Below are 25,857 nucleotides of genomic sequence, written 5' to 3'. Positions count from 1 at the left end.
AGATGTGTAAATTCAACATCCTTGAAATAAGCAATGTTAATATTACTGTTTTCAGGCAGAAGAGAAGGTGAATTTGTAGTTCAGCATACTCCTTAAGCAAGCAGAGGACACAGATCCCTGAAAGCTTGAAAGAACATGATAAAGCTGTATAATTTTTGGAGGTGTCATACAGGCAGATGACACTATCACAGTGCTTGAGCTTCAAGTTTTTAAAATTTGACTATTTTGGACAGTTTGTTCTTAATGTGGTGGATGACTTATCCATACAGTAGAAACTGATCAGAGATGCTGCACCAGTTTGTGAGCAATCTGAGTTTCTAGTGGGGAAAGGTTCTGTTCTACTGTGTTTGTGCATCATCCAAGTTGTTTCTTGACCCACAGAAAGTTTGATTTTATAGATAAAAATCTTACAGTAGCATCAAGCTTTGTCAGAGTTATACTAGCATTGTCTCAGGTTGCAGCTTAATGTTTGTTTATTCTAAAACTGCTTTCCTCTGAGAGCTGGTGTGTGGTAATCTCTAAGTGGATGAAATCAGAGTGGAAAAGGATTTTAAAATAATGGTTCCTTAGGTATTTAACTAAAATCAACTGTCTCTGCATGACTAGTTAATTTTGTTCATCAGTGGGTTTTTGTGTCCAGTGTTGCATGAGTACCTATACATCATTGTTTACTTGTAAGCTCACAAAAATACCTTTTTTAAGAGATTTTTTTTGTCTGTGGAGTAAGTCCTGCTATACTGTTTGGGTTTCTGCAAGCAGGTTGGCAATACTTCAAGGGCTAATTATCTTCCTAATTAGAAAGAGAACCACCATTTGATTTTTATAAAGACTTTTGTAAGACTTTTGGAATATTATAGTGGTTGTCTGGCTTTCTTTTAATTGGTGAATAAATTATTTAAGATAACTCATGTTTAGAAGCACTTGATAGATCTTCTGTTTATCATTCTTTCAGATGATTGAGTTCTTGTAATTCAAAATCTCAGGTGCATGGGCATCTGTGTGTGTGTGGTGTTTCCAGAGAGGGTGGGGCTGCAGGAGTGATAGATGTTACTTTGTGTCTTCCTGTAATGTTTGGTATGATGGTCAGCAGAGCAGGAATAGCCACTTTGCTCCGCAAGAAGGAGCCTATTACACACACAAGACACACATGAAAAACCTGGATGTCAGTAGCCAAAACTTTTCTGCTTTTTTCAGTGCAAAATGGTGATTGTTACAGTAATTCACATAAACTATTTTCTATGCTTGAGAAATACGTAGGGTTTTTTTCCTGTAATGTCAGGTAGTATTGCATATGTCAAAGGAAGGAGAATTAATTAATCACTTAATTTTATTGTTAGGTTTCCTGGATTTGCAAAACCTGGAATGGAACAGTATCTGTTGGCAAAGCAGCTAGCAAAACCCAAAGAAAAAATTCCCATAATTGTAAGTTGGGATTGTGTATAGTTTTTCTGTGTGGGTCGTAGGGTTTTTTGTTTTTTGTTTTTTGTTGTTTTTTTTTTTGTTTGTTTGTTTGTTTTTTTTTTTTTTTTGGTTGGTTGATTAGCTGGGTTTTATAATCCTCTTCACCTTTCCCTATTTTCTCAACTAAACTTTTATCCTCAAGGTTGCTGTATATATTTGGGTCAGAAGAAACTGGTACTGAACACATAATTAGAAATAGAACTGTCATAATAAAAATCATAAGTATGATGATGACAATTATTTTCAGTACTTTTTTCCTCATATTGTATCTGCATTATTTGTGATGAACATATGCCTTTTTGGGATTGGGATGCAGAGCAAATGCATTACATTGCCTGTTTGTTATCTAGATTGTTACATGTAGGAGCTACATTTATAGAGGTTTGTAATATTCAGTCCTGATGGTCAGGTCATTTTCTGATCTGAAGACCAAACTCTTCTGTCTATATGCTGTTCTAGCAAAATGTGGTTGAAAAAGCCCTAGAATTCACCATTCCTTTGTTATTTGGTAAAAATTGTAAAATACACAAGATAAAGTCAACTGTGGTCTTTTGTTCCTGATTGCAAGAAGCGTCTCTGCTTCCAGACTCAGCCTCTCACTAAAATCAATGGAAGCTCTCAAGTGAAGAGAGAAGATATTTGTCCCCTTGTTTGCAGCTAGTGCAACATGATGTATTTAAAGATACTATTTGCAATTTCTTACAGATTGGCGATTATGGCCCAATGTGGGTATATCCTACCTCTACATTTGACTGTGTGGTGGCAGATCCCAAAAAAGGTTCTAAAATGTATGGTCTCAAGAGCTACATTGAGTATCAGCTGACCTGCACTGTAAGTGTATCTGAACAGGATCTTTTGTCTCACAAATATGTGTCATTTGTACATATAAATAGAAATTGTGTGACTTGGTAAGAGCATTGCAAGAGTAAGTGGTAGTTGTCAAATTCTTTTACCCCAAAGATTTTCTTTTTTCTAGAATTTCAAGTTCTTCTCTATTAAGGCTCTAATTAATAAATTTCATTTACATTGCATGTGGTTACCATTCTGATCATGCTTGTTTCATGTGACTGTGTGTAGATGCCTGTCCAAGTTCAAAGTTGTGTTTCTCTTACAGAACACTAATCGGTCTGTCAACCACAGATACAAGCACTTTGATTGGTTGTATGAGCGGCTCCTGGTTAAATTTGGATTAGCCATTCCAATCCCTTCTCTTCCAGACAAGCAAGTAACAGGTAATTATTCCCAGTTCTGAATTCATGGAATGGGAAATAAGGAAATCAGATTTTTATAAGGTTCATGTTTCTTACTGTTTGTTTTTCCCATTATTTTTAAAGAAGGTGACAAAGAAACCCCAGCTTTTCTCCACTCATAGCTTATGATGAGTTGTTATAACTGATTGATAATAACAGATCAATACTATGAGAATCACTTCAAAACTCAGGTTCAATTATCTAGTCTAGTGATTTAAAAAAAGGTAATTAAAAGCAAAACAAACCCCCCTTGTTACTATGTGAGATAATAATTACTATTGGAGAAAAGAGATAGCTACTTATATTCTGTATTTGCTGATTGGCTGGGCAAATGGTTTTGCTTGGGGTTTTTTTGAGGTTTGGGGAAGAATGTGCATTGTGTTTGGTTTTGTTTGGGCTTTTGTCTTTTGCATTTGATATGTTATGTTGTAGGAGCTTTGACACAAAGTTCCCAGAGGAAAAGGAGAATCCTCTGAGTGGTTGGGATGGGGATTTTTTGCTTCCAGGTGAAATGTTGCAGCTGTTTCTCCTCTTGCTTGATTTCACACTTGATTTAGAAAGCACCTTTCATTCAAATAGTGTTCTGCTCTGGTTTGATGTTAGTTCAGCTTGACCAAACTGTCGGAAGCCTGTGGAAATCTTTTGTTTGGGCTTCAATAAAAGTGGGATTGGGTCCTTTAAATGCACTTAAGTTTAGCCATTGCAACAGAATATGACAATGTGTATGCATTTTCAGTAGTCTCTGGCTTATTTTCTACAAGTATAGGCTAAAGTGCCTGTGAAGGAAAGAACAGACACCACTATAGGAGGAAAATGCATTACTTTAGCCCATTTCCACCTGTATGTTTTCTGGTAATATTATACAGCGTTTAAGATAAACAGCCAAAACCAAACATACAAGCATCGGCATGTTGCCAACCACATGGCTGTGGGCATCACTCAAAATGCAGCAGCTCTGCTGTGTTTGAAGAAAGCTAAGCATTGATGAAGTTGCTGGGATAAATGCCGAGGAAACTGAAAAGTGAGGAAGTGACTTCTTCCCCTTAGCCTCGTGTTTAGAATTGACCAGCATTTTTATTAAACATGTGCATGTCTGTTAACAGGAAACCAGAAGACATGATGGGGTCCCTAGATTTCATTGTAACTATATCTTAAAAGACCCAAGAGTCTGGCATCACATCTTGGCAAAATCCATTGCCTGTGAATTTCTGTCTTCTGGAATCTGTGGGAGAGAATACCTTGCCCCATGCAAAAAAATAATACTTTTTTAAAAAAAAGCGTGTCTCTTTTTCTGAAATATGAAGAAACTGGAAAAACAGTGCTTATCTTTCGCTGTGTTTAGGAGACTTCTTTCTGCAGACTGACTGCAAAAGCATTTCTGTCAATTTGTCTTGACAGAACAAGACTCTGGATTGACTTTGTCAGGATCCTGGTTTTAATGATATACTGGTGATGATATGCTTAATGATCACCATGTAACTTCCAGCTGCTGCTGTTCTGATGTTCTGCACTCTTTGCAGGAATGCTGTAGAGATTTCTGTATAGATTAAAAGTGAAGCAAAGAATTACTGAAGGATATGGAATGTCTCTTCCATGGTGTTTGATTTTTTTTTTTTTTTGCTAATTTGCAGAAAAAATGCCCATACACAAATTACATTTTTCATTAGCTCTGTTATTTACCTGCTAGTCTTGCTAATTTCCATATTTGCAAAAAACCTAAAAACCCCCAAAAAAACATAACCCAAACCACAAAAACCTCAACTTTGTAGATCTGCTGCCATAGTAACTGTGCAGTAGAATTATGTTGGAACAGTACATGTGTTCAAAGCGTGTCATCTGTGCTGCTGTGGAAATCGGAAGAGTTGGGTGCTGGAGGAATCTCTCTTTCCTTACTAATCCCGTTCACTGTATGCTATAGAAGTCTGATGTCATGCATTTTTTTAAATTAAAAAGGATTCTCCCAAGATGACAGTTTCTACTAAAACTAAAAGGTTCTTATGAATACGCAGTGATGATGCATGACTGGTTTAAGAAAAAAATGGCTCTTTTTTAGTCTGTATTAAAAATATCTTAAGTACCAAAAAAATCAGTTACAGTCTTACATATTCGTGTATATTCTAACCAGTTTATGCATATGATGTATTGATATTTTTTTATTTTTTCCCAGTTTACCTATATGGGAAGTATGTTTAGAGGAGGGGACTGCTTTTTAAATCTGTGATTTGTATTTGAGTAATTTCAAATATTTTTGAGCAGTCCAATTTCAATGTTTTCTGATTAGTTTAATTTCAATGCTTTGTTAGCTTGTACAGGCAACTTGGAATGTAGTTACTTTTTCTTTAATGGTTTTGAACCTCATATTGACCAAGGCTTTACTAAACTGTACCAGAAAAATACTTGCCTTCCAAGCCTGTGCCTGGCTTTTCTCTTGGGTCATCTGAATACCTAATTTTTTCATCCAAAAGTTTATTAGTATTTTCAAAAAAAGTTTTTGAATTGTGGGTGGGTATTAGGTTTTTGTAGTATTTTGTGGCTATCTTAAAAAGGATGAGAAGTCTCAATCAGTAATCAATATACTGTAATTTAAGATTCTTTTCATTTGTTAGCATAATGGGCCATTTATTTATGAGTTGGATTCAATAATTTTTATGAGTCCGTTCCAACTTAGGATTCTGTGATAGTTGTAAGTTCTGAGTCATTAAATTGTTAATAACTCACCAGATAAATTACAGGTTATTTCAATTTAAATTTAAAAAAAAGAAATTTGAAGGTACTAGCCTGTAAATGTAACAATTATTGTTCAATGTGTAACAGGGCGCTTTGAAGAAGAATTTATCAAAATGCGCATGGAGAGGCTGCAAGCTTGGATGACGAGAATGTGTCGCCATCCTGTTGTGTCAGAGAGTGAAGTTTTCCAGCAATTTCTCAATTTCCGAGATGAGAAGGTAGGAAATGAAATAAGGTTCACACACAAACTGAGACTGAGGAATTGCTGTCCCCCCACACTCCCCCTTCAAACCAAGAGTTTGGCGCTGTAGCCACCCCACTGTGGGCAGTAGTGCTGGGCTGGAAACTGCTGGGATTCCTAACTCAGCTGATTGATCAAAACAAGGCATAGAATTGTTCTGGTGGAATGCTACACACCATTCCCACACAGTTGTGCTCTTCAAAGTAACTTTGTTGCCTGTCTTTCAAGGGACAGTTTGTATCCTCCAGCAGAATGGGAGCATATATAAAACCCTTCTGGCTGTTGCCCTGCTCTGTTTCTGCTGGATTTGGTAATCCCTATGATCCTCTGAGTGGTGCTGCTCTGCTAACAAAAGCTAATTCATAGCAGATTTAGGTTGTGCCTGATCCTGTATTATATTTAAAAACAACCCCCTGCCCCCATCCCCATCCCTCAAAACCACAGTTTTTCCACTGAAATGGGTTGTAATAGCACTATGTTGCAGCTTTATCTGATATAAACAGTCATTTTTTTATTCACACACACTTTATTATGTTTTTTTAAGAAGAGATTTTAATATCTTCAGTAAAGGATAAATAAAGTAAGTAAATTTTAGTAAATAACGGTTTCTTTATGATTGAGCTCCAGCTCTGATACTAATTAGGAAATAAACAGAAAAACTCTGCTACTTTCTCCTCAAAATATTCATACTTTTGAATACACATAGAATTTGCTGAAAATGTAAATTTTCCAATCTGGTCTTAAAAATTTCCAAGGTTCAAGTCTGCTGTGACTGAGGTCACAGCTGACCAGTTTTGAGTTGAACTACCAACATATTTCTAACCAGAATTATTCTGTGATCCTGTAAGTAGAGGCTTAATAACATAGTGAGTACTAGTCCTGGTGAAATGCTAGTTGGATGGTTAGTGGGGAGTTGTATAATTCTGCCAGCTAGTCAGCACTTCTTAGTTTCTTATTTATAGATGTATAAACAGAACAGATGTTGCAATACTTTTAACCACTAAGAACTTAGTATAATAATTGCATAATAGTTTCATGATCTTCTTGAGCAGCTTCTGATATGGGACTTATCCTATGTGTGGAGACAGCTGAATATAATTGTTCTTACGCTGTATCTCAGTAATACACAAGAAGGGTCTGTTGACCCCAGAATTTAGATAACAAAGTTCACAAAGGAGGAGAGGGAGATCTTTGGGAAACTGTAAAAAGCTTTGGTTTCTCTGAAGATTTCATTTCTTAATGAAAGGTTTTAATTCAGGGGTGGTCTATTGATTAACAGTTCTCCTAAACATTTAATTCACTCCTTAAGCACATGCCTTTAAAGAAGGATGAGTGGTGTCAAATGTTGAGCCTCTCTTTTCTTTTCTTTTTTTTTTTTTTCCTTCTTTTTAAGGAGTGGAAAACTGGAAAGAGGAAGGCAGAAAAAGATGAAACTGTAGGAGTCATGATCTTTTCTACAATGGAACCAGAAGCTCCTGACTTGGACATGGTAGAAATGTAAGGTGATTTTTTTTTTTTTTTGTATGTGTATTATGCATCTGGGTATACAACAGATGCTGATGTAATCCAAAACTCAGATACTAAATGTACGTGTATATTCATGGATTTGAAGAGGTATTCATCAAGGCAGAGCTGAAAATGTGTTTAAATAATGAGATTTTTGTATCAACCACTCCAATACTTGGTGGAACTCTATGTGATGTCTTTTTGACTTCAGTGGCTGAATGCTGATCCTAAAACAATCTATGTAAAACTAGTTGATGGGATAGAGTACTGATCCAATGGAGTTATGTTTTATATGGCTGTGGAAGTGTGTTTTGATCTTTAATATTTCAACACTTCCAAAACATGCTAAACTTACCAAGTAGTTTAGGATAATTGTAGATGGACCAATAAAAAAAACAGTTTCTGTAAAATAGTATGTAATGTACGCACAGTATGATTTGAATATCTGTAATCCATGGAAAGCTATTAAAAATGAAAAGTGATTTAAATTGTCACATTTCATTCTGGAAGTGCAAATGGATATATTTATTTTATATATGTGTATATTACATATACATGCACTTTTTAATGTATATTTTGTAGGTGATAAAATTTTGGGTTTCACAGAGTTAAAGACTGGATTTACAATCCAGCCTTTATTTCACTCCTTTAGGCTTAGAAATTTTTCTTAGAAGATGTAGTATGTATGACATGCTTTTCTTACTGTTCTGGAACACAGAAACCTGGATAATGTTTTGTGTGTACGTGTGGATAAACTGAATAGAAGTGTTTTTAGTAGCAAAGCAGTAGTGTATCTACACCCAATACAGGCTTTATGCAAGTGATGCAGTGCATGTTGAGTGGATGTAATGGCTGTGTGGCAGCAGTTCTGTACCAGCAGAAAAGCATGCACATTTTTAGGTCACTTACACTTCAACCTTGACTACTTCGCTTTAGTGGTGTGATTTCTGTATATTCCAGCGGTGTAAAAGCTGGAGGGGTGAATACGAGGGAGGATGCTCTACCCAGAGTACATACACACTCCTGGCAGAGAGTGCCCAGCATGTGGTCTGCTAAACAGTTTGTGCCCAAGCAGGGAGGGCACACCAGCCCCAAGAGAATACTCACTAGGGGGATGGGTTCCTGGGCTGGGGCTGGCAGCCTGGAGTAGTACTGGGGACCTATTTCCAAGCAGTTGCAGGGGTGGCTGTAACATCTCAGATGTCCACATGTTCTAGTGCATGGAAATGCTGTTAAAAGTGTGTGTGAGTCTTGAAAGCCATTACTCCACTTAAAACGTAGACAAAGCAGCTTGTTTAATAACTCTTAGATTCTTCAGTGTGAAGATGTTCTTTACTGAACAACTTTGCTAGTATTTTTGGAGTCCTGCACAGGTTCATAAGCATTTTCAGTGATCTTGAGACCATAAAATATGAAGCTTAGAAAATTACAGGATGTTTTGCCCCTGAGTAAAGAGAAGTAAAGCAAGAGCCTCTTAAAAAGCCCAGGTGCTGGTTTTGTGCAAATAACTGTGTGTATGGTTTCCAGCTGAGGAACAAAGTGCTGGTGGGGAAGTGGGAATCTCTAGGTTGTTGGGCCACAGCTGGAGCTGCTGTCCTGGCTCTGGGGAGTCACTCAGTGTCCCCTTGCTGTTACAGCTGTCTCATGCAGGCTTTGGCTGAGATAATTTGAAAGATCAGATGCAGTTTAAATAAATCTTGTATGAAATTATAAAATATACGTTTAGTTTTCTTCTGTAGAGTTCACAAATCACTGCTGTGTATGCAGTGCTGTGTTAATGGAAAACTCTGATAGCTGCATGCAAACATGATTTAAGAGGAATACAAAGGCACATACTAATTCAGAATTCTCCTTTTTTGCTCTCTATAATGCAACTCGGCACAATGATATTGATAATATAATATGAAAGTATGCATATATATTTCCCTAGGAGAGTTGCTATATTACTTTTTATTTGCCTATGTTAGACTTCTATCAAAATATCTGACACAGTTATTTTCTTTTTATTTTTTCATTGTTGTATGAATTTCACTATTTCTATTACACTATAATAAGAGTGCTAGTTCAGTGCCATGTGTCTACAAGGCACTCTAACAGAGGAGGAAAAATGGAACAAATAATGCCTATATATAAAGAGGGGAATTCTGAATTCAGTGACATGGCAGAAATTTCAAGGAATGCATTTATATCTCTGATACTTTTTGAGACAGAGTTGACATTGCTTAACATTTTAGTATTACATTTAAAGTTAGCATTATGCATCTATTAAACTGCCTTTTGTTTTCGCTTTTTCAAAATGCCACAGAGAACAGAAATGTGATGCAGTGGGTAGGTTCACCAAAGCAATGGATGATGGAGTTAAAGAGCTGCTGACAGTGGGACAAGAGCACTGGAAGAGGTGTACAGGGCGTAAGTGTCCTTCTGAACTCAGCACTCATTTCTGTGGTGCTTTTCACTCTTCTTTTTTTTCAATGTATATAACTCAAGGCACATCTTTAAAGAAACTCCTAAATTATCATGGGAATTGTATGGCATTCTGGCTATTTTAAGTCGCAGAGTAAAAATTGTGCAAGTTTTTTGTTAGTATGTTTGATGTGGGGCTTTTTGTTGGGTTGATTGGGGTTTTTTCTTTATTTCAGAAATATTTGTTCCCTGCCCATAGGTTTAAAAATACTTAAAGTTAAATAATTCTAGTGATGCAGCTGAAGCCCTTGTTGGACCTGTTCTCATATATTGCTCATTTATTTGAATTTTAGTGACATGGGCAAAATAGACCTGTTTATTTGATGAAATTATATTTTCAAATAATTGCATCTTATTAACCACTTATTTAGGATCCTTGCATGCTAGGAGGAGTGATTTAAAGATGAAATGAGTTTAAGAGAAAAAGAAAAGAAAAACCAACTTGATTCTAACTTAATCTTTAGCCCAATTCTTTTTTTTTTCCTATCTTGTCTCTTCCTTCCCACAGATATTTAGGGTTGCAGAACTTCACACCAAGTCCCTATGACTCTGCCTGGGCTCTAATTTCCTAGTCCACAGCAGTGTTCAGTGTTTGTGGCCACCACAAGGCAGCTTTTGAAAGGAAGCAGGTACTACAGCTGAGGATCATAATAAGAAACACTTCAGGGCAGGCTGTAGTGTCTGGCAACCAAAGACCTATCACATAAATCTCCTTGAACCACCTTAATTTTTTTTTACTCTCCTTTTAACTCCCACACAAAACCCCAAAATGTTGTCCCCAGAACGTGAAGTATATCTCCTGAGTTAAGTTTTTACCTCTTACTAATCAAACACTACAGCTGAATATTTGGGGCTGACCATAGAGAATGGGTAGTGTAGAAGCTCCTTCTCTCTTGGAAGTGATTACATTAGACTTTTGTATCTATAGGATGTTAACTTTAAATTATTTACATTTCTCAACTCTGAATGAGTTTTCTTCTACACACTACTGACCCTCCTGCTGGACAAAAATAGTCTAACACATGACAGAGCACTAACATGTTACAGATCTTGCTTCACAAGCAAATTATACTGAGGGGAAAGTGGAGAACAGGGGAAGGAATAAGTTTCCTCAGATGAGGCTAGAAAAACAGCATTGCTTTGCAGTTACAGAAGCAATGATAAAACCAAGGGCTGGCTGTGACTTGTGCTTACACTAGAAATTCAGTATTTTTTTATGCTAAGTTTAGTGTTCCTTAACTTACAACACTAGTGCTTTGGGTACTGAATGACTCTTTTAATACTTACAACTATTAATTCATTAGCATAGATACAGCAATACAATTTGTGTTTTTTAAAATCTTAAAATTCAATTTTTTTTAAAAAAACTTTTAATTTTCCAGACATTCATACTGAATACAAAAAAAGAGACTGGTAAACTGGAACATGCAAAATTTTAGTAGTCTCTTAGGTTTTAAATTCCCTGTCAGCTCTAGACTTGACTCTTAATCGGAAGTAGTTTTGGCACTTCCTGAGCAATAGTTACATGCCTTCCATTCAGTGAGATTTAAAATAATTGATAGTGGAAACTTCTTAAATACCCATGAAAAGAAACCAAAGCGTCTTCCCTAAAGTTTCCACTGGAGATTGAATATCTGGAGATTCAGAGTGTAATGGCTGATAACAGAACTCTAGTTTTCTAAATTGTATTCATAGTGTAAGACAGACCAGTTAGCATATACAGTCTGACTTGTGGAGAAGAGCTTGATCAAAGATAATTAATAAAATCAGGTGGTTGGGGTGGGATGATGATTAGGGGGTTTTGTGGTGGTTTTTTATACCACACAAAGGTGTTCTTCTGTAGAAATACTGTGGGATGCCAGAACAGCTAAAAAACTTCTATTTGCCTGGGCAGTATACCCTCTGAATACAAATATTTGATAACAAAACCCATATCTACTTGGAGTTTTGTTCTTCTAGCATAGGCAGCGTATAAAAAATTGCTTTTGCTTTTTAGGCCTCTGGAGTGGTGCTGCTCAAAGTGTTAATAATGAATGCACTCATAAATCACAGCTGATTGATGTAATTGTGATGGAGTAATTTATGCATGCATGTTCAATAAATAGATTATAAAAAACCAATTTTATTATTTAGATACTTGCATAATTTTTATACCTAGATAATATTGGTTTCTAGTGCCTTTAAATATAAAATTCATTAATTGAGGTGAGTTTAGGTATTATGGGTCTGTATAATAATCTCCTCTCTTAAAATATTAATGAGATCTATTCTCAATATCACACTGCAGCACTTCCCCCTCTTCCTTCCCCCATGAGGGGGAGGGGAAAAAAATCTCACTGTATACATAGGAGGTCTGAGATAGAAATGCAATGAGACTTATTATTTTTTTAATAGCATTCACACACTGTTTCCCTAACTGTTTGTACCTTTTAAGAATCCAGACTGCAATTGCTTTATCCAGTTTTGGAACATGTGTAGCAGGGGATGGGGTAAAGAATATGATTGTAAATGTGTCACTAGGGAAAATGTAAAATCTAGTTGTTTTTGACATCTGCTTCACCAAGTTTTGGAAATGCTGCAGATTTAGTCTCACTTACCCATGTTGGTTTTTTGCTTTTGTTTCCCCTCTTTTCCTCATCCTTTTCCCACTTTCAGCACTACCCAAGGAATACCAGAAGATAGGAAAAGCATTGCAGAGCCTGGCACTGGTCTTTAGCACTAGTGGATACCAAGGTATTTCTATAGTTTCATTTGTACTTTGCTTAAAAAGAGGTATTTTAATTACATCATGCCACATTTTTTTTTTTCTGAAGATGTTAATGCTTTCCTCTTTAAGATTTAGATGTCAAACATGGTTCTGAAAAATAATCTGAAACCTTTCTTTTGTGTATGTTATGGGGTTTTTATTTTCTAGTCTGCAATAATCTTGTTTTCTCTCACTGTACAATCCTGTGGTGGGTTGGTGATGGTGGAAGAGTTTAGTTTGGTCTCTTAATATATAATCTGGTGACTGACCTAACCAGCCAAACATGCTGTAGCATTTTTGTGGTATCAAAGGGAAAGGAGAGAAAATGGGGCCTTGAAAATAGCTGTCACAGAACTATTGTGTGACTTCATGATACAACTACTCCACATGGTGATGGAGAATTTACTACAATGTTTTATAATCCATTATGTAGGCTGGAGGGTTGGCTACTGTAGCTTTTTCTTGTCCTTCACCTTTGCTTCTCCTTCAAGAGCCCTGAAAAAGAGCATGTCATGTTAGGTATTAAAGTTGTGGGAGGGAAAAGGAGATCATAAATTGCTCAAAGTTTTCCTAAAATATCATCTTAAACCAAATTTAAAATATGTTAAGTGCTATTGAAGTTTTCCAGACAACTGGAAAATATTTCTTCATATAGAGGGTGTCTGCTGAGTCAGTTTTCCCCGAGAGTCTCCTTTCAAAGGTGTCTGAGGTTTTGGTTTTTTTTCTTTCTATACTTGATAGCAAAATTACTGTGTTCTAAAACCTTAAATGCTATAGCATAGAAGCTTCCTGAAATGTTTCCTTAGAAAAAATCTTAGAAATTTTAGTTGACCAGTACGTACTCTGACTATTCATTTATCTCTTGGTTTAAAATCTTAAAACATTTTGCCCCATAAATGATGTACTAAAATGCAACCTTTTGAAACATAGATTCTCTGCTGCTGGAAGTATTGGAAATAGGCACTGTCCCCATAGCTTCTTCTCATCTGTGTCCTGTACTTCAACAGGACGACTGCCTAGATAGAATTGAGCATAGCATATTGCCTAAAAAGTCACTTTTGGATGTGAAAATGAAATAGGGGATTTGCATGATTATGTATTCTTAGCATGGGTTAGAAAACTGTAAATCCTGCCTGGATAAAATCTGTAGCAAGAAGTCTTTGGAAAGGACTGAAAATTGATCGGGGTCTAGCACATTCTTTTGCCAGGGTAAAGGAAAACAGTATGTCATAAAATTGCAGATCAGCCTTAGAAAGGAGAGTTTTGATTTGATTTCCAGCATCTTTGAATGGTATGAAAAAATTGATCCTATGATAGTTTGGGAACAAGACAAGTATGTCTCTCTGCTTTCTGCCCAGTCATAGCTTGACATATCTTGTTGAGACAAATACCCTTCCTACAGATGCCTTTGTCTTGATTCCACGTTTTGCTCTGTTCAATAACTTGTGCCCTTATATTATTTCCAAATTAATAATAGATGGGATTCTTTTATTTTAATTTGAGTTCCCAGGAAGAGAGAGCAAGTAAGATGCAGATGTGGCTTTAAATGGCTTAATCACTGCTTGTCTCAGTCTATCTTGCCTGCTGCTTATGTATGGATTCTCATGATCATTCCATCAGGTACAGATCTGTGGATTAAACAGACTCTCTGCAAGAGATGTAAGCACCTGGATTTAAACTGATAGGGCACAGCTTTCCAGATCTCAGTATATAAAAGACATTGCTTCCAATGAAGAAGTAGTAGCTAGGATGAGTATGATGTATAATTTTTCTGGACTGTCAGTAAATAGGAATGGCTCATTCAGCCATGCTTAAGGACACTGTTCAGTTTCTGCTGGGAGATGAATCTCTTCATCCTTGTTTTTTTTTTATTTGGTTGGGTTGGTTTTTTATATTTTTTGTAATACTAGTGTTCTGAAAGTTTAAGTATATAGGCCTCTGATGATTGCAATGACTGATTTGATGACAAAAACATTTCTAGCTACTGGTAGCTGACTTCTGACATACTGCATTTACTGTTAGTTGGTTCATTTGCATAGTTAGGATAGGATGTGTCTTTTTGCCTGTACCACTTTCATCAGTGATGCCTGCTTGCTCTGCAAAGCTTTGTGTAGTGATGTCTACTGCCTTCTCTCCTAATTTCTAGCCTAAAATATTTAAGGTTTCACCAGGCAAGATACACTTGTTAATCTGACTCATTCTAGCTCCTTCTCATGGTACAGTGCTAGTGTGTGTTAGGGAATATTTGCAGAGGCAAGGGTACCTTTAAAATTATTAAGGACACACTGAGAGATTCTGATTTAACTTGGCTATGGGCTTATGTATTGTCCAGTTGGTTCTAAGAATGTGCACTTTGCAAACATGATCCTGGTCCAAAAATGCATATTGGACAGTACCAGAACATGCCTGGAAGTATCCTGCAGCCTGGCAATATGTTGCCTATGTTACTGTGTCACAGGATGCTCTAAGGTTAACACAGCCCCAAATAGCATGGCTTCTTTTGCGGCACCAAATCTGGAGGAGTCTTTCTCCTATATTAAGAAAATGTGAATGACTGGTATGCCATTCAACCATAGTAAGATCTCCTAATCCTACATCACCCCTCAGGAATTCTGTTAGGCAGTTACATGCAAGTTTTGCTATCCTGTCAGCTAGCAACAGGCAAATCCTGCTTTACAAGCTGCTTGTGTGCTGAATATATCAGTCTGAGGTGTACTTATCAAGCAAAGCTTTGCTGCTAGTATTTGCTGCTAGTAAACCAAACTTTGTGATTTTCCCTACTGAATTATATTAAAATGTACTTTTAAAAGAAAACAAAATTATTTCTTGACAAAAAAAATTCATCTGTTCCAGCCAAGACTTGGAGTATTAGTTCCCCCAATATGTCTGGTGTATTCCTTCTGAAATGATTATCACTGGCATTTACCAAGCAGTTGAACTACTAAGAGATGTTCTATTAAACATCTCCAAAAGGCTCCTCAATAGTTTTACTTCTTTCTTCATCTCCTTATGACAATATGCAGCCTGTAAATCAATGAAAATATCTATTTCTTCTTCTGGTTGGGTTGAAATATCTGTAGAATATTACTGGCCATTTTAACTGCTCTTTTTATAGCTACCTTCAGTCAATGCTTATAGGCCCTCTCTGTTTCTTCTGGGGATATACGTACTCAACACCAACATAATTTTGTTATAAATGTCAGCAACATTTGGGGCTTCTGCTATTCCGTTGATTAAAGAATCCCTGACATCCTGATATATCCTTGCACTGGGACCCAACTCAGCTTTCACAGACTGAGTTAAAAAGGCAATTTCCAGCTTTACATTTGTTCAGAAGCTGAGAATACTGAAAATTAAAGATGATTGGTTTTGAGAGGGTTTGTCTAGATCCTTTGAACCTCTATGAAGGTTCTTTGAGTGACTACAGAAGTTTTGTTGTTCAACTTAAATATACATACATACTCTTCCTCCTTTTTTTTTTTTTTTAATCTAGGAGTCAGTTGCCTAAGCAGCAGTTACTTCAAGGTTATTTCTGAGCAGATAAATGAATTCCGAAATACTGAAAATACTTAAGCCTTAAGCCTGAAATAGTAAAATTGATCACCCTCCATTTTTTAAAATTGTTTAAGATGTGAAGAAAGGTAAAGATATGTTATGAATTGTGTACCTCGTGAGTCTCACACTAGGAATTAGTGTTGGTTTTATTTTTATTTTATCCTAACAGGCCAAAATAGGAGAAAAATAATGTTTTGTTTAGCAGTGTTTTTATTACTGGACTGATTAGTTCTTAGGATTGGTCACTTTGCCTCACAGCTTTTTGACTTTATGAAACCAATCTAATGGAAAGTAGGAATCGATTGATAGAACTGAAGCAACATTCAGTCATTACCTTGTTTCCTTTAGGACATGCTAAAATGAAGGAATCCTAGGTAATAAATCTCTGATGTAAATTAGACCATACGTTGTAGTAAAATAAGATACTTTAATGCTCAGATTAATCATTAATGAAATCTATGGTACTTTTCAATTAAGTCACTGATTAATATCTATAGAATAAAATCAAAAAGTTGATAAGACTAACCACTGCCTGATAGCAAGACATGTCTGAAAGTATAAGAAAATTCTTTTTTCTTAAACTGAAGTTTGACATCTGCAAACTATACCTTCGCCTTTCTACTCTCTACCTCAATTTGCTTTCTGTACTGTTGACTTCGTGCTTTGGACAAGCTAACATGGATGGGAAGGTGAAGTGGCATGAAACTTACAAGAATGTAAGGCTTGTTTCCATCTTTTTCCCACGTAGCCTGTCCTGTTAGTAATACAGTGTTTTGAGTGCTTGTGGTGTTGTCTAGCTTAGGAATTATAGTGATGTCTATTGTTAAGCATAGATTGCAGGGCCCTTTGATCTGTTTCATATGAAGATGAAAGTTAGAAACTCACTCTGAAAACCAGTGATTTTGACAGAACTTGAAAATATTATCTAAGAGTTCCCTAAAGGATCAGAAGTCTTGTTGTCAAGGAAAAAAGTTACTTGAGCCTCCTTTTGCTTCTCTGACCTTTGAACAGTTATGGTCCAGGACTGTCAGAGAGCTCAGGACTAGTAGCACATCAGCTTTGTCAGTCCATCTTTTGTAGCCCTCCTCATTCTTCCTTCCTTTCCATCCTGATAAATTTCCTGTTGCCCCATGTGGAGGAATACCTGTGTACTTAAACTGCATACAATTATTAAATGTGGAAGTAAGTAGTGCTAGTACTGTGGTAGAACATTTATTTTCTACAAGACCTTCAGTTTTCCTCCGTTCATGTATTTTTTTTAATTCTTTATTTCTGCTGGTTATAAAGGGATGGCTAGCCATTTGTTATTAGGCTATTTTATACATTTGCCTTGAATTAAGGCAAGTTTCTTGTTGTAATTGACTTACTGTAATTAGCACACTGATGTTTACTTCTAGGAGAATCTGATCTCAATGGAGCAATAACAGAAGCAGGGAAAACTTACGAAGAAATTGCCAGTCTTGTAGCAGATCAGGTAGGAATATTATGAATGCAATGGTGTAGTGTGTACAAACATATAAGCTATTTGGATTATTTCTGACTTTTCTTTTTTCCTCTTCAATTAAAACATAGCTGCTAGTGCTATAGACCAATTAAATTGCTGTTAACACTTTTAACTACATTTTCATCTTCTTTTCTACTCAGTGTCATCTCAGGGGGAATGTGATGAGAGGGCAAACAGGACAAACAGAGATGTGATTTCTATTGGTCAGAAAGCCCACTTTCTGGTTTCTAAAGTATTAAAATGATTGTTTGGTCTTTAAACATGTTCATTTTTTTATGTCTGTGAACTGTCTTCATTACTGACACAAAAGAATGATATTTAATCAAGGAAAGAGTTTCTGCCTTCCCTCTTCATTCCCCACATGTCTACAGGATCCAGATTTTGCTGTTGTTCCATGTGGGGGAATACCTGTGTACTGAACCTGCTTCACTGCCTTGACATGCAGTTGCCTGCTTGAGTAAAAGTCTGGCTTAAATAAACCTTGATTGGTATTGGAAACACAATTTGATGTTTAAAATTGATGTTTAGCATGTTATACTTAAAGTCTCCAAAATGCAGATCCTCTTTATCTCAAAGTTGAGTCTGAAATTTCTTAAAACATCTTTCTACATTGACAACTAAGGAGATGCACCTGTGCATGTACATGTTTGTATATGTAATGAGAGACTGTACTGGAAGCTCTTCTTGGGTGAAAAGGCAAAACCCCATCACTTCACAAGCTAGTGTTAAATGAAACAAAGAACATAGGCATCTGCACAATGGTGCTCAGTGACTTGTTCTAAAAAGCTTATATTTTTTAAAAAACCCTTTTCATCTATGAAAAACTTGCATAAACAGTTAATATTTTGTTTTGGGTTTTCTCAATTGTTTCCTTCCCTTTTTTCCCCTTTGCCCTTTTGTGGCATCATAGTTTCTTTTCTGTGATGTTAATTTGCCACAGGTACATTTACTTACACTTATGCTTTGTTTATTAGCCAAAGAAAGATCTCCACTTTTTGATGGAAACAAATCATGAATATAAGGGATTTCTTGGTTGCTTCCCTGACATCATAGCAGCACATAAGGTATGTCAAGGGCCTTTCTTTTTAAGGGCTAGTCAGTGGGGACAGCAGCAAAAGTGGTATGGCACCCTGCATTTGTGCAGCAGCCTGGCCCCTGCTGCTGAAACACTGTAAGTTTCTGTGACACTGGTGTGTTGATTTTTAAAATGAAAAGTACTTAGAGGGAAGAAAAACTAGAAATTCTTTCAAGAATATCACGACATTCTGCTACAGTAGAGCGGTAGAAGGTTCATGATTTTCTTCAGGTTGACTTCATGTCCCAGTGGGGTGAATAGCAGTAGTGTAAATTTGTAATATTTGAGCCTTATGTGATAGTTGATCATAAAACCATATGAGTATTGTAGGAAAACTTATGTTCACTTGCGTGGCTGGCTTGCTGATATGTGATAAATAGTATTGCACTGCATTGAAGTTTCTTTAATATCAAGAACCAGACACCAGAGCTAAACTCTCATATTTCTGGGGAAAAAAAACCCGAACAAAATACCAGCAACAAAACCCAACCATTTTGCTTTCTGTAGTACAAAATCTATGGTGTGTAGTTTTGGATAGTCTTCCTTTTTTTTTGGTCATAGATTTTTTCTTACGATCATGTGTTTGCTGCAATGTATTTAAGGAAACGAAATATTGTGAAGTATTAAAACAAGTGCACAAATATGTGGGGTTAGGATTTTTGATCACTTGAAGTATTAAATGTATAAAACAAGAATATTAGAATATACTTCTGAGAGCAACAAAGATGAAAGCATATCAGATTTGTGTATTCTTTCTTCAGGACATTTGCAGTCCCTCATCCCACAGAATCATTGGGGGAAAATATCATAAAAGGAGAAGAAATGTTTTTAAAACTTGAAACATAGGCCTACTGCCAAGAGACATGTAAATAGATTCTCTTGCATGTTTTTTGGCACAAATGCATTGTGTAGGAGAGGCATATCTTTTTATGCTTGTAACTTGTGTGACTCGAGGATTTTCCTGAATCAATGGCTATACATTGCAATGAGTTGTAATCTCTTGAAAAACAGTGTTATGTTGCCTTCTCTTGTAAAATGTACAAAGATGGTTATACGAGCTTTTGAATGTCAGCTATGTTGGTCATCTGCAATTTGTAGCTTGGTCCATTTGTCCTTTTTGTATATATCCTTGTGTATTATTGCCTGTACCAAACACAATTTGCTGATAATTCTGATCATGCCTGTGTTTGTTTGCAAGGACTCTTGGAATCAATAAAATGAAATAACAACCTTTGGATGAAAATGTGAGAAGGCAGAATCGATCATTTTGCGTACATACGTGTACTGAATGCAAACTCAAAATGTAGCTAGTGGCATTTTAGATTACTATGAACACCCCTAAGTTGACTGCTCTTTTAATCTTTCTGCATTTTGTTTCTACAGGGAGCAATAGAAAGAGTGAAGGAAAGTGACAAGTTAGTTGCAACCAGTAAAATAACACCACAAGACAAACAGAACATGGTGAAACGTGTGAGCACCATGGCTTATGCACTACAAGGTAAACCAAATTTTGAGCTAAATGGCAGTGTTGTAGACTTCTGGAGGACTTCTGTGTTTTTCTAAATTGCAGTTATTTTTGCATCTCCTTTTTTTTTAAATCTCACATTGCTGTTGCAAAAGACACATATTTTGAAAATGCAGTTTAAAAACCCCAAAAGAAATTCCCCAGGCTGATACTTTGTTTTGGAAGTGATAATATCTCAGATTAAAAACATGGACCCTGGTGCACAAAGCAGGTCATCATTAGCAGAAGTGTTTTTCTGACTTTTAGTTTAGTCAGACATAATACATCTCCCAGCTGAGATTCATGTTTTTTTTGGATAAGATCTTTATATCCTGGATGTGTTTTGGATGATCTTTTTCCTCTTTAGGTTAGAGGTGTTTTAAATAGAAGGTGTAGCACACCGCACTAGAAAAATTGGCAAAGTGAGGAGTCAGGGCTCAGTCCTGCAGGATATCAAGCCATTAAGTGCACCCTGTTACTGACTTGAATAAGATTACTGAGGGGGTTGCATCATTTTTAGATGATTTAAAGCTAAGAGTACTTGATATGTTATGTGATGAAGTCAGAGCAGCACACAAAATTGATTTTAAAAGCAACCAAGAAAACTCCCCATCTCCTTCCTCTTAGTCACAGTGATGCAAGAGGATTGTGTTTTATGTGTGGTAATTGTGGAAGAGACGTCTAGGATGACTTTTACAATGTAGCATTTTTTTTCTCCCTCCATTGACATACCAAAACATATTTAACAACTTCTTTCAGCCATAAGCTGTGATCTGAGAAGAGATGTAGAAATTGGTGTAAGGTGTTACAAATTCAGTAATGCTGTTTCTCAAGTATCTATTGAAACAGCGTAAGTCAAGAAGGAGTCACACATTACTGGTTGTATCTTTTTTGTTCTTTTTTGTTGAGCTAAGTATTTACAGTTGTGGCTTACATCTTGATAGCTATACCCTTAGAAATCTGAATGTCCAAGCCAAAATTCTGTTTGAAACCCTTCAGGAAGGAACAATTACCACAGTAGAAGAAAATCCTGATTGTATTTTTTATCAAATCTTTGTGCACCTGAGTATTGTAATACAAGAACCTGGCTTTGTCCAGGAAGTTCCCAAGTTGGTGTGTAATTGACGCGCTACCAATCTGACAAACAGTTCCACTATAACTTGAGTGCTGCAGGCAGAACAGGTTGTGGAAGCATGAGAACAGTCCTCCCCTGCTGGTAGGGCTGGACACTGAGCTTGCTGCAGAGTAACTAACTTGAACTGAGTGAAACTGTTCCTAATTATAAATGCTTCTGTTAAATAATTTGTCTCCTGGGTCTGATTGCAGCTGAGATGAATCACTTCCACAGTAACCGGATCTATGACTACAACAGCGTCATTCGTCTCTATTTGGAGCAGCAGGCACAGTTCTATGAAACGGTAAGGGACAGGGCTTCAGCACTGTTTGCTTGGCATGTACTCTGCTGCTACTTTTACAGGAAATACAGGGTTTAATCCATGCTCCCACAGAGCAGATATCTGAAGAATTGAACAAAAACTTGTAAAAGGAATTGAAAGAACCCTGAAAACTGACGGAGTGAGTTAAAATAATATTTTCCTATAGATACTGTCCTAGGTACATGATTGTTACAATAAACCCATTAGAACTAAGAACCACTGTTCAGAAACCACATTGTTGATAGCTTGATTTTTTTTCTTCCCCTCAAATGCCAGTATTAGGGTTACAAAGAATTGTAGTTCTCTGATTTAGTTCAAGCAAGGCCTGCTGCACTGAACAGAACAATGAAACATTTCAACAAAACTTTCCTCCCATAGGATGGGAGTGAGAATGGAAGCTTTTGTTATTTAAAGTCTGATGTATACAAGTGTGGGGCAGGAGGGACAGGAATGTTTCAGGTGACATTAAATATTTTAAATCTGAGCACTCTCTCTACCACTGTAATTCTCATTTAACAGTGTTCTAATGCATGTATCCTTTGTGATTTTTAAAAATAAACCAAGAACAAAGCTTCTAATATGATATCCTGGTAAAACCATTTGAGTTTGAATGTGTTGCAGCCTGACTTTTATCACTAAAAGGAGTCTCATAAGTAACTGGTGCCCCTTCACAGCTATAAAAATTGCCAGTGTAGCTTCAGAGTTATCTTTAGTGGGTGATAACTGTAGGTCCCCCATCAGGTCACTTTGCTTACTTTGCTTGACACATCTGGTGGGGTTAGGCATAGGTTGCCCCTTACCATCATTCAGCCTCTTGTCCAGTCTATTTCAATCCTTCTTGGTTGCAGCCTCACCAGTTTTCTTCTATCAATGCTTTCTCCCCCAGTAGGTGTTCACATGTGGGGTCATGGCTACCATGAGAACTGTGGGGAGTGCACAGTGCATCTGTTTTGATATTTCAGCCTTGCTTCAGCAGGGAGGTGGGCTTCCTGGAAAATCTGTTCCTGTAGCTCTCTGGTGCAGTGCAGTGCTAGACAGGCAGAATAACAGCCCTGTTTTCTCCAAAACAACTGGAGCAGTGAAAGTACCAAATTAACAAGGCATAAAGTGTATATATGAGAAGTCGTTACCATGGAATATTTTGAGAGTCCTGCATACACAAAATCTGAAGTAATGCCTGCAGTTTTTCATCACATGAAGGAACACCTAATTTCTTAGCCTGAAATCATATTTCTGCACAGTGTAAAGTGACTACATATTAAATATCTTCTGTTTCTTTGTTTCAGATTGCACAGAAGCTGAGGCAGGCACTCAGCCGCTTTCCTGTGATGTAGAGAATAAGAAGTATTCAACAATATAGAACAACTCCAAAGTGCTTTTCTGATGTGGGGGCAATGCTAATAAAAAGTTATTAGCCTTTGCAAAAAAAAAAACAAAACCCAAAAAACCCCAAACCAACAAGAATCAGTTGCAAAAAAAAGTATTATTTCAAATTTTACTTTATTGACCTAAGTCATACAATAAGGCTTTTCTGTCTTGAAAGCTCTCCCATTTGTTTTATCATTATTTAAATTAAAACAGCTGTGTAATGCTGTCAGTTATAGGGATCTAAATTATCAAACTGATATGTTGCCATGGACTTCACAAAGACTTGTTTGTCAGATGTTCTTCCAAAAATTGTGGATCCACACCAGAGCGATGCATTTGTAGCTTTTTTTCTAAATGGGAAAGCAGACAAACTTAAGAAGTTGACCTAATACTCATTATATTCAGTTGAGCTCTCCAGCAATTCAGTAACCAGGAGGAATTATATTCATGTATGTTTCTGGCACATGGTTGTGATAATCTCCTGAATGAATGCTTTGTTCTTAAGTTTTTCTTCCCATATGCAGCCATGGCATCCTGCTCTCAGTATGACTTCTGGTAAATATAAATCATTCTTCCCTCTCTTCTTTTTCCTTCTAACTAAATCTAGTTCTTGTGGCGCATCACCTCAGAGCTTATGTCAGGCTCACTTTTTCACTATGCACTGTGTAAGAAGACAAAGTCCAAACAAGGAACGAGCCATTCAGGAAAGTGTGAAAAATAGTTTTCCATACCAGCACTTTGACACCCCCAATGTCATGCCATAAGGCACTGATGTTTCTCAGTGCTGTACAGGGCCAGCTTCCCCTCTGACAGTTTGTAGTGTTTCAGCAGAGGGGACAATGCCACATCTAACCCCAACTAGTAGACATCCCCAAATTCCAATTAAGCTCAGGTCTTCATGTAGTAGTAGGGCGTGCTATTGGTTCAGGTTAACTTTTTGTTGCCTTCTAATGCAAACTCAAAGGCAACAAAAGTACTGAATAACATCATTAGTTATTACACAAACTCTGTTCTTTGAGCATCATCTTTTATCAAGTGACTCAGTATCCTCCTCCATACTACTGAAATACCATTTGAGGCCTTGGCTTTTCACAGAATCAAACCAAAAAAAGTCACCATCAACTGTGATCACAATGGGCACCAAGTACAGTAATTAATTTCTTGCCATAAGCAAGCAGGAAAGCCAAAACGCAGTTTCTACTAGAATGTGCCTAGAAAATAAATATTTTAGTTTAAAAAAAAGGCATTTTACCAATAAGCCATTCTAAGTGACGGGTACAGTCTGCCAGTTCAATAGTTGCCTTACTCTGTTTTGCATTGGTGTTATATTTCTGTGCTAGAAGGAAAATCTCGGTCTGCCTGAATAACCTGAAACCAAACCAAACCAAACCAGACTAAGCCTAAGTCTAGATGCTTCTCAGTGTCATGAGTTTTGTTCACCTTTTATAAACCTTGTCTTTTTCTTCTCCCAATTTTAGTTTGCTTCCAAAATTCCATAGTGCAGTGTTGTTTGATACAGCCATTTAAATATGTACAAATTGTAAAGAATGTGTATAAATGTTTTACACCAAATGTAAGATCTGCTTGCATGTAGAAGCAGCTTATATAATAAATTGTTACAATGTGTACAGTAAATTCTGAAATCACTTTCTCAAGCCAGCATTTTTTTAGCATTTGTATATTCACTTTTTGGTAATGAAATCTCTTTGTAACAGACTCTTCATTTGGGAGGGGGAAGGGGGTTCTTTTTACCAATCCTTAAATAGCTCCATATGCACTAAAGTTGAAAGCTCTTTATCTTGAATAGATTGTTTTGGAATCTTAAGTGTAAGCTCTGCATTCCCAGTGTAGGGAAGGCTATGACAGTAGCAACTGTGTCAGATGCAACATTTTGGCAAAAAAAAAACCAACCAAACAAACAAAAAAAAAAAAAAAATCGCAAAAAACCCGAAAACAACAAACTGTTTAAAGATTTCTAGTACAATGAAGTTAAACTGATAATAAATATTTATGTATATCCACCAGACTATTTTATCTTTTATTTTTTTTTAATCATCATGTTGGTTTTTAACAGGTTGAATGCAGTATTAGGCAAATCCTGCAGGTAGCTTTTCACCAGCTTACACGGGCCAGCTGAGGAATGAGGAAGCATCCATGTGTCTTCCATAAAGCAGGCATCCCAACTGGATGGTATAATACTGCTAGTGACTGCAAACCAGCAAAGGCTATGCATATGTTGTAAGCTTTCTTTATTCAGGTCAGTCCAGCTCATGGTTGATGGAACCCTCCTGACTGCAAATAAGTAGTAGAGCACAGTGCTACTCTGTATTCCTGGCTTTGTGTCAGCATGGTGTTTACCCAGAATAGAAATTTGATTGTCTTCGATATTTGTTTTTTAAATTAGACATGAATAGTGACATCATTTAATAGTATGAGTTGGGAGAAACAGAAAATGTGCACACTAAAGATGTAGTCATAAAACAGAAATAGCAAGTTAGTGCAAGGCTTGAGCAGTGCTATCCTGTGTTTTGTTTGTCATTGCTGAATAATTAGTGTCTGCAGCATCAACAAGTCTTACTACTGTTTCCTGGCTTATGTTTTCCTTCCAGGGAGAGCCAAACACTGGCATTAGCCCAGTGACTTCATAAAAGACATCAACTGCCCAAGCTGTTTGGTTTAACTTTATACATTAATTGCATATTCTGTTACTGCAACTACATCCATTTTTTAAAAATAAAAATATAGCTGTACAGAGAGGAAGGATACCTGCATTTCTTGTTGGCAATCTAACATGATATTAGACTGCAGCAGCAGACTCTGTGACAGGGTGTGGTTTTGGAGGTGTACTGTTGACTGCAATTAGAGAGTTCTTCAATAAGACCTAACTTCATGTGAGTCTGGAAATTTTTACACTCCTGAGCAATTTCTGTTTTCTGTGACAAGATAATTGAGAAAGTTCTACCATAACATATGTTGATTTCTCTCAGTGTTCCGATGGTCAGGATGACCCCAAGAGATCGT

The 25,857-nt window shown here is 36.7% G+C and overlaps 1 protein-coding gene across 2 annotated transcripts in view; it reads left to right on the top strand.

Moving 5' to 3' along the window:
* SNX9 (sorting nexin 9) overlaps positions 1–24,862 on the top strand; it is a 61,338-nt gene extending 36,476 nt beyond the window's left edge. For both annotated transcript variants that reach the window (XM_021532100.3, XM_021532099.3), the window contains exons 7-18: positions 1,338–1,422; positions 2,167–2,292; positions 2,576–2,693; positions 5,526–5,656; positions 7,073–7,176; positions 9,491–9,594; positions 12,304–12,381; positions 17,347–17,423; positions 18,428–18,517; positions 19,912–20,026; positions 21,359–21,450; positions 22,755–24,862. In XM_021532100.3, coding sequence (XP_021387775.2) covers positions 1,338–1,422; positions 2,167–2,292; positions 2,576–2,693; positions 5,526–5,656; positions 7,073–7,176; positions 9,491–9,594; positions 12,304–12,381; positions 17,347–17,423; positions 18,428–18,517; positions 19,912–20,026; positions 21,359–21,450; positions 22,755–22,802 — 1,168 coding nt within the window. In that variant the 3' untranslated portion in view covers positions 22,803–24,862. The remainder of the gene's footprint in view (positions 1–1,337; positions 1,423–2,166; positions 2,293–2,575; positions 2,694–5,525; positions 5,657–7,072; positions 7,177–9,490; positions 9,595–12,303; positions 12,382–17,346; positions 17,424–18,427; positions 18,518–19,911; positions 20,027–21,358; positions 21,451–22,754) is intronic.
* Positions 24,863–25,857: the final 995 nt, after the last annotated feature.

The sequence above is a fragment of the Lonchura striata genome, chromosome 3 (genome assembly GCF_046129695.1).
Source record: "Lonchura striata isolate bLonStr1 chromosome 3, bLonStr1.mat, whole genome shotgun sequence".
NCBI classification, from domain to species: Eukaryota; Metazoa; Chordata; class Aves; order Passeriformes; family Estrildidae; genus Lonchura; species Lonchura striata.
The sequence above is the reverse complement of the archived record's forward strand: the minus strand, read 5'-3'. Positions and strand labels throughout refer to the sequence as shown.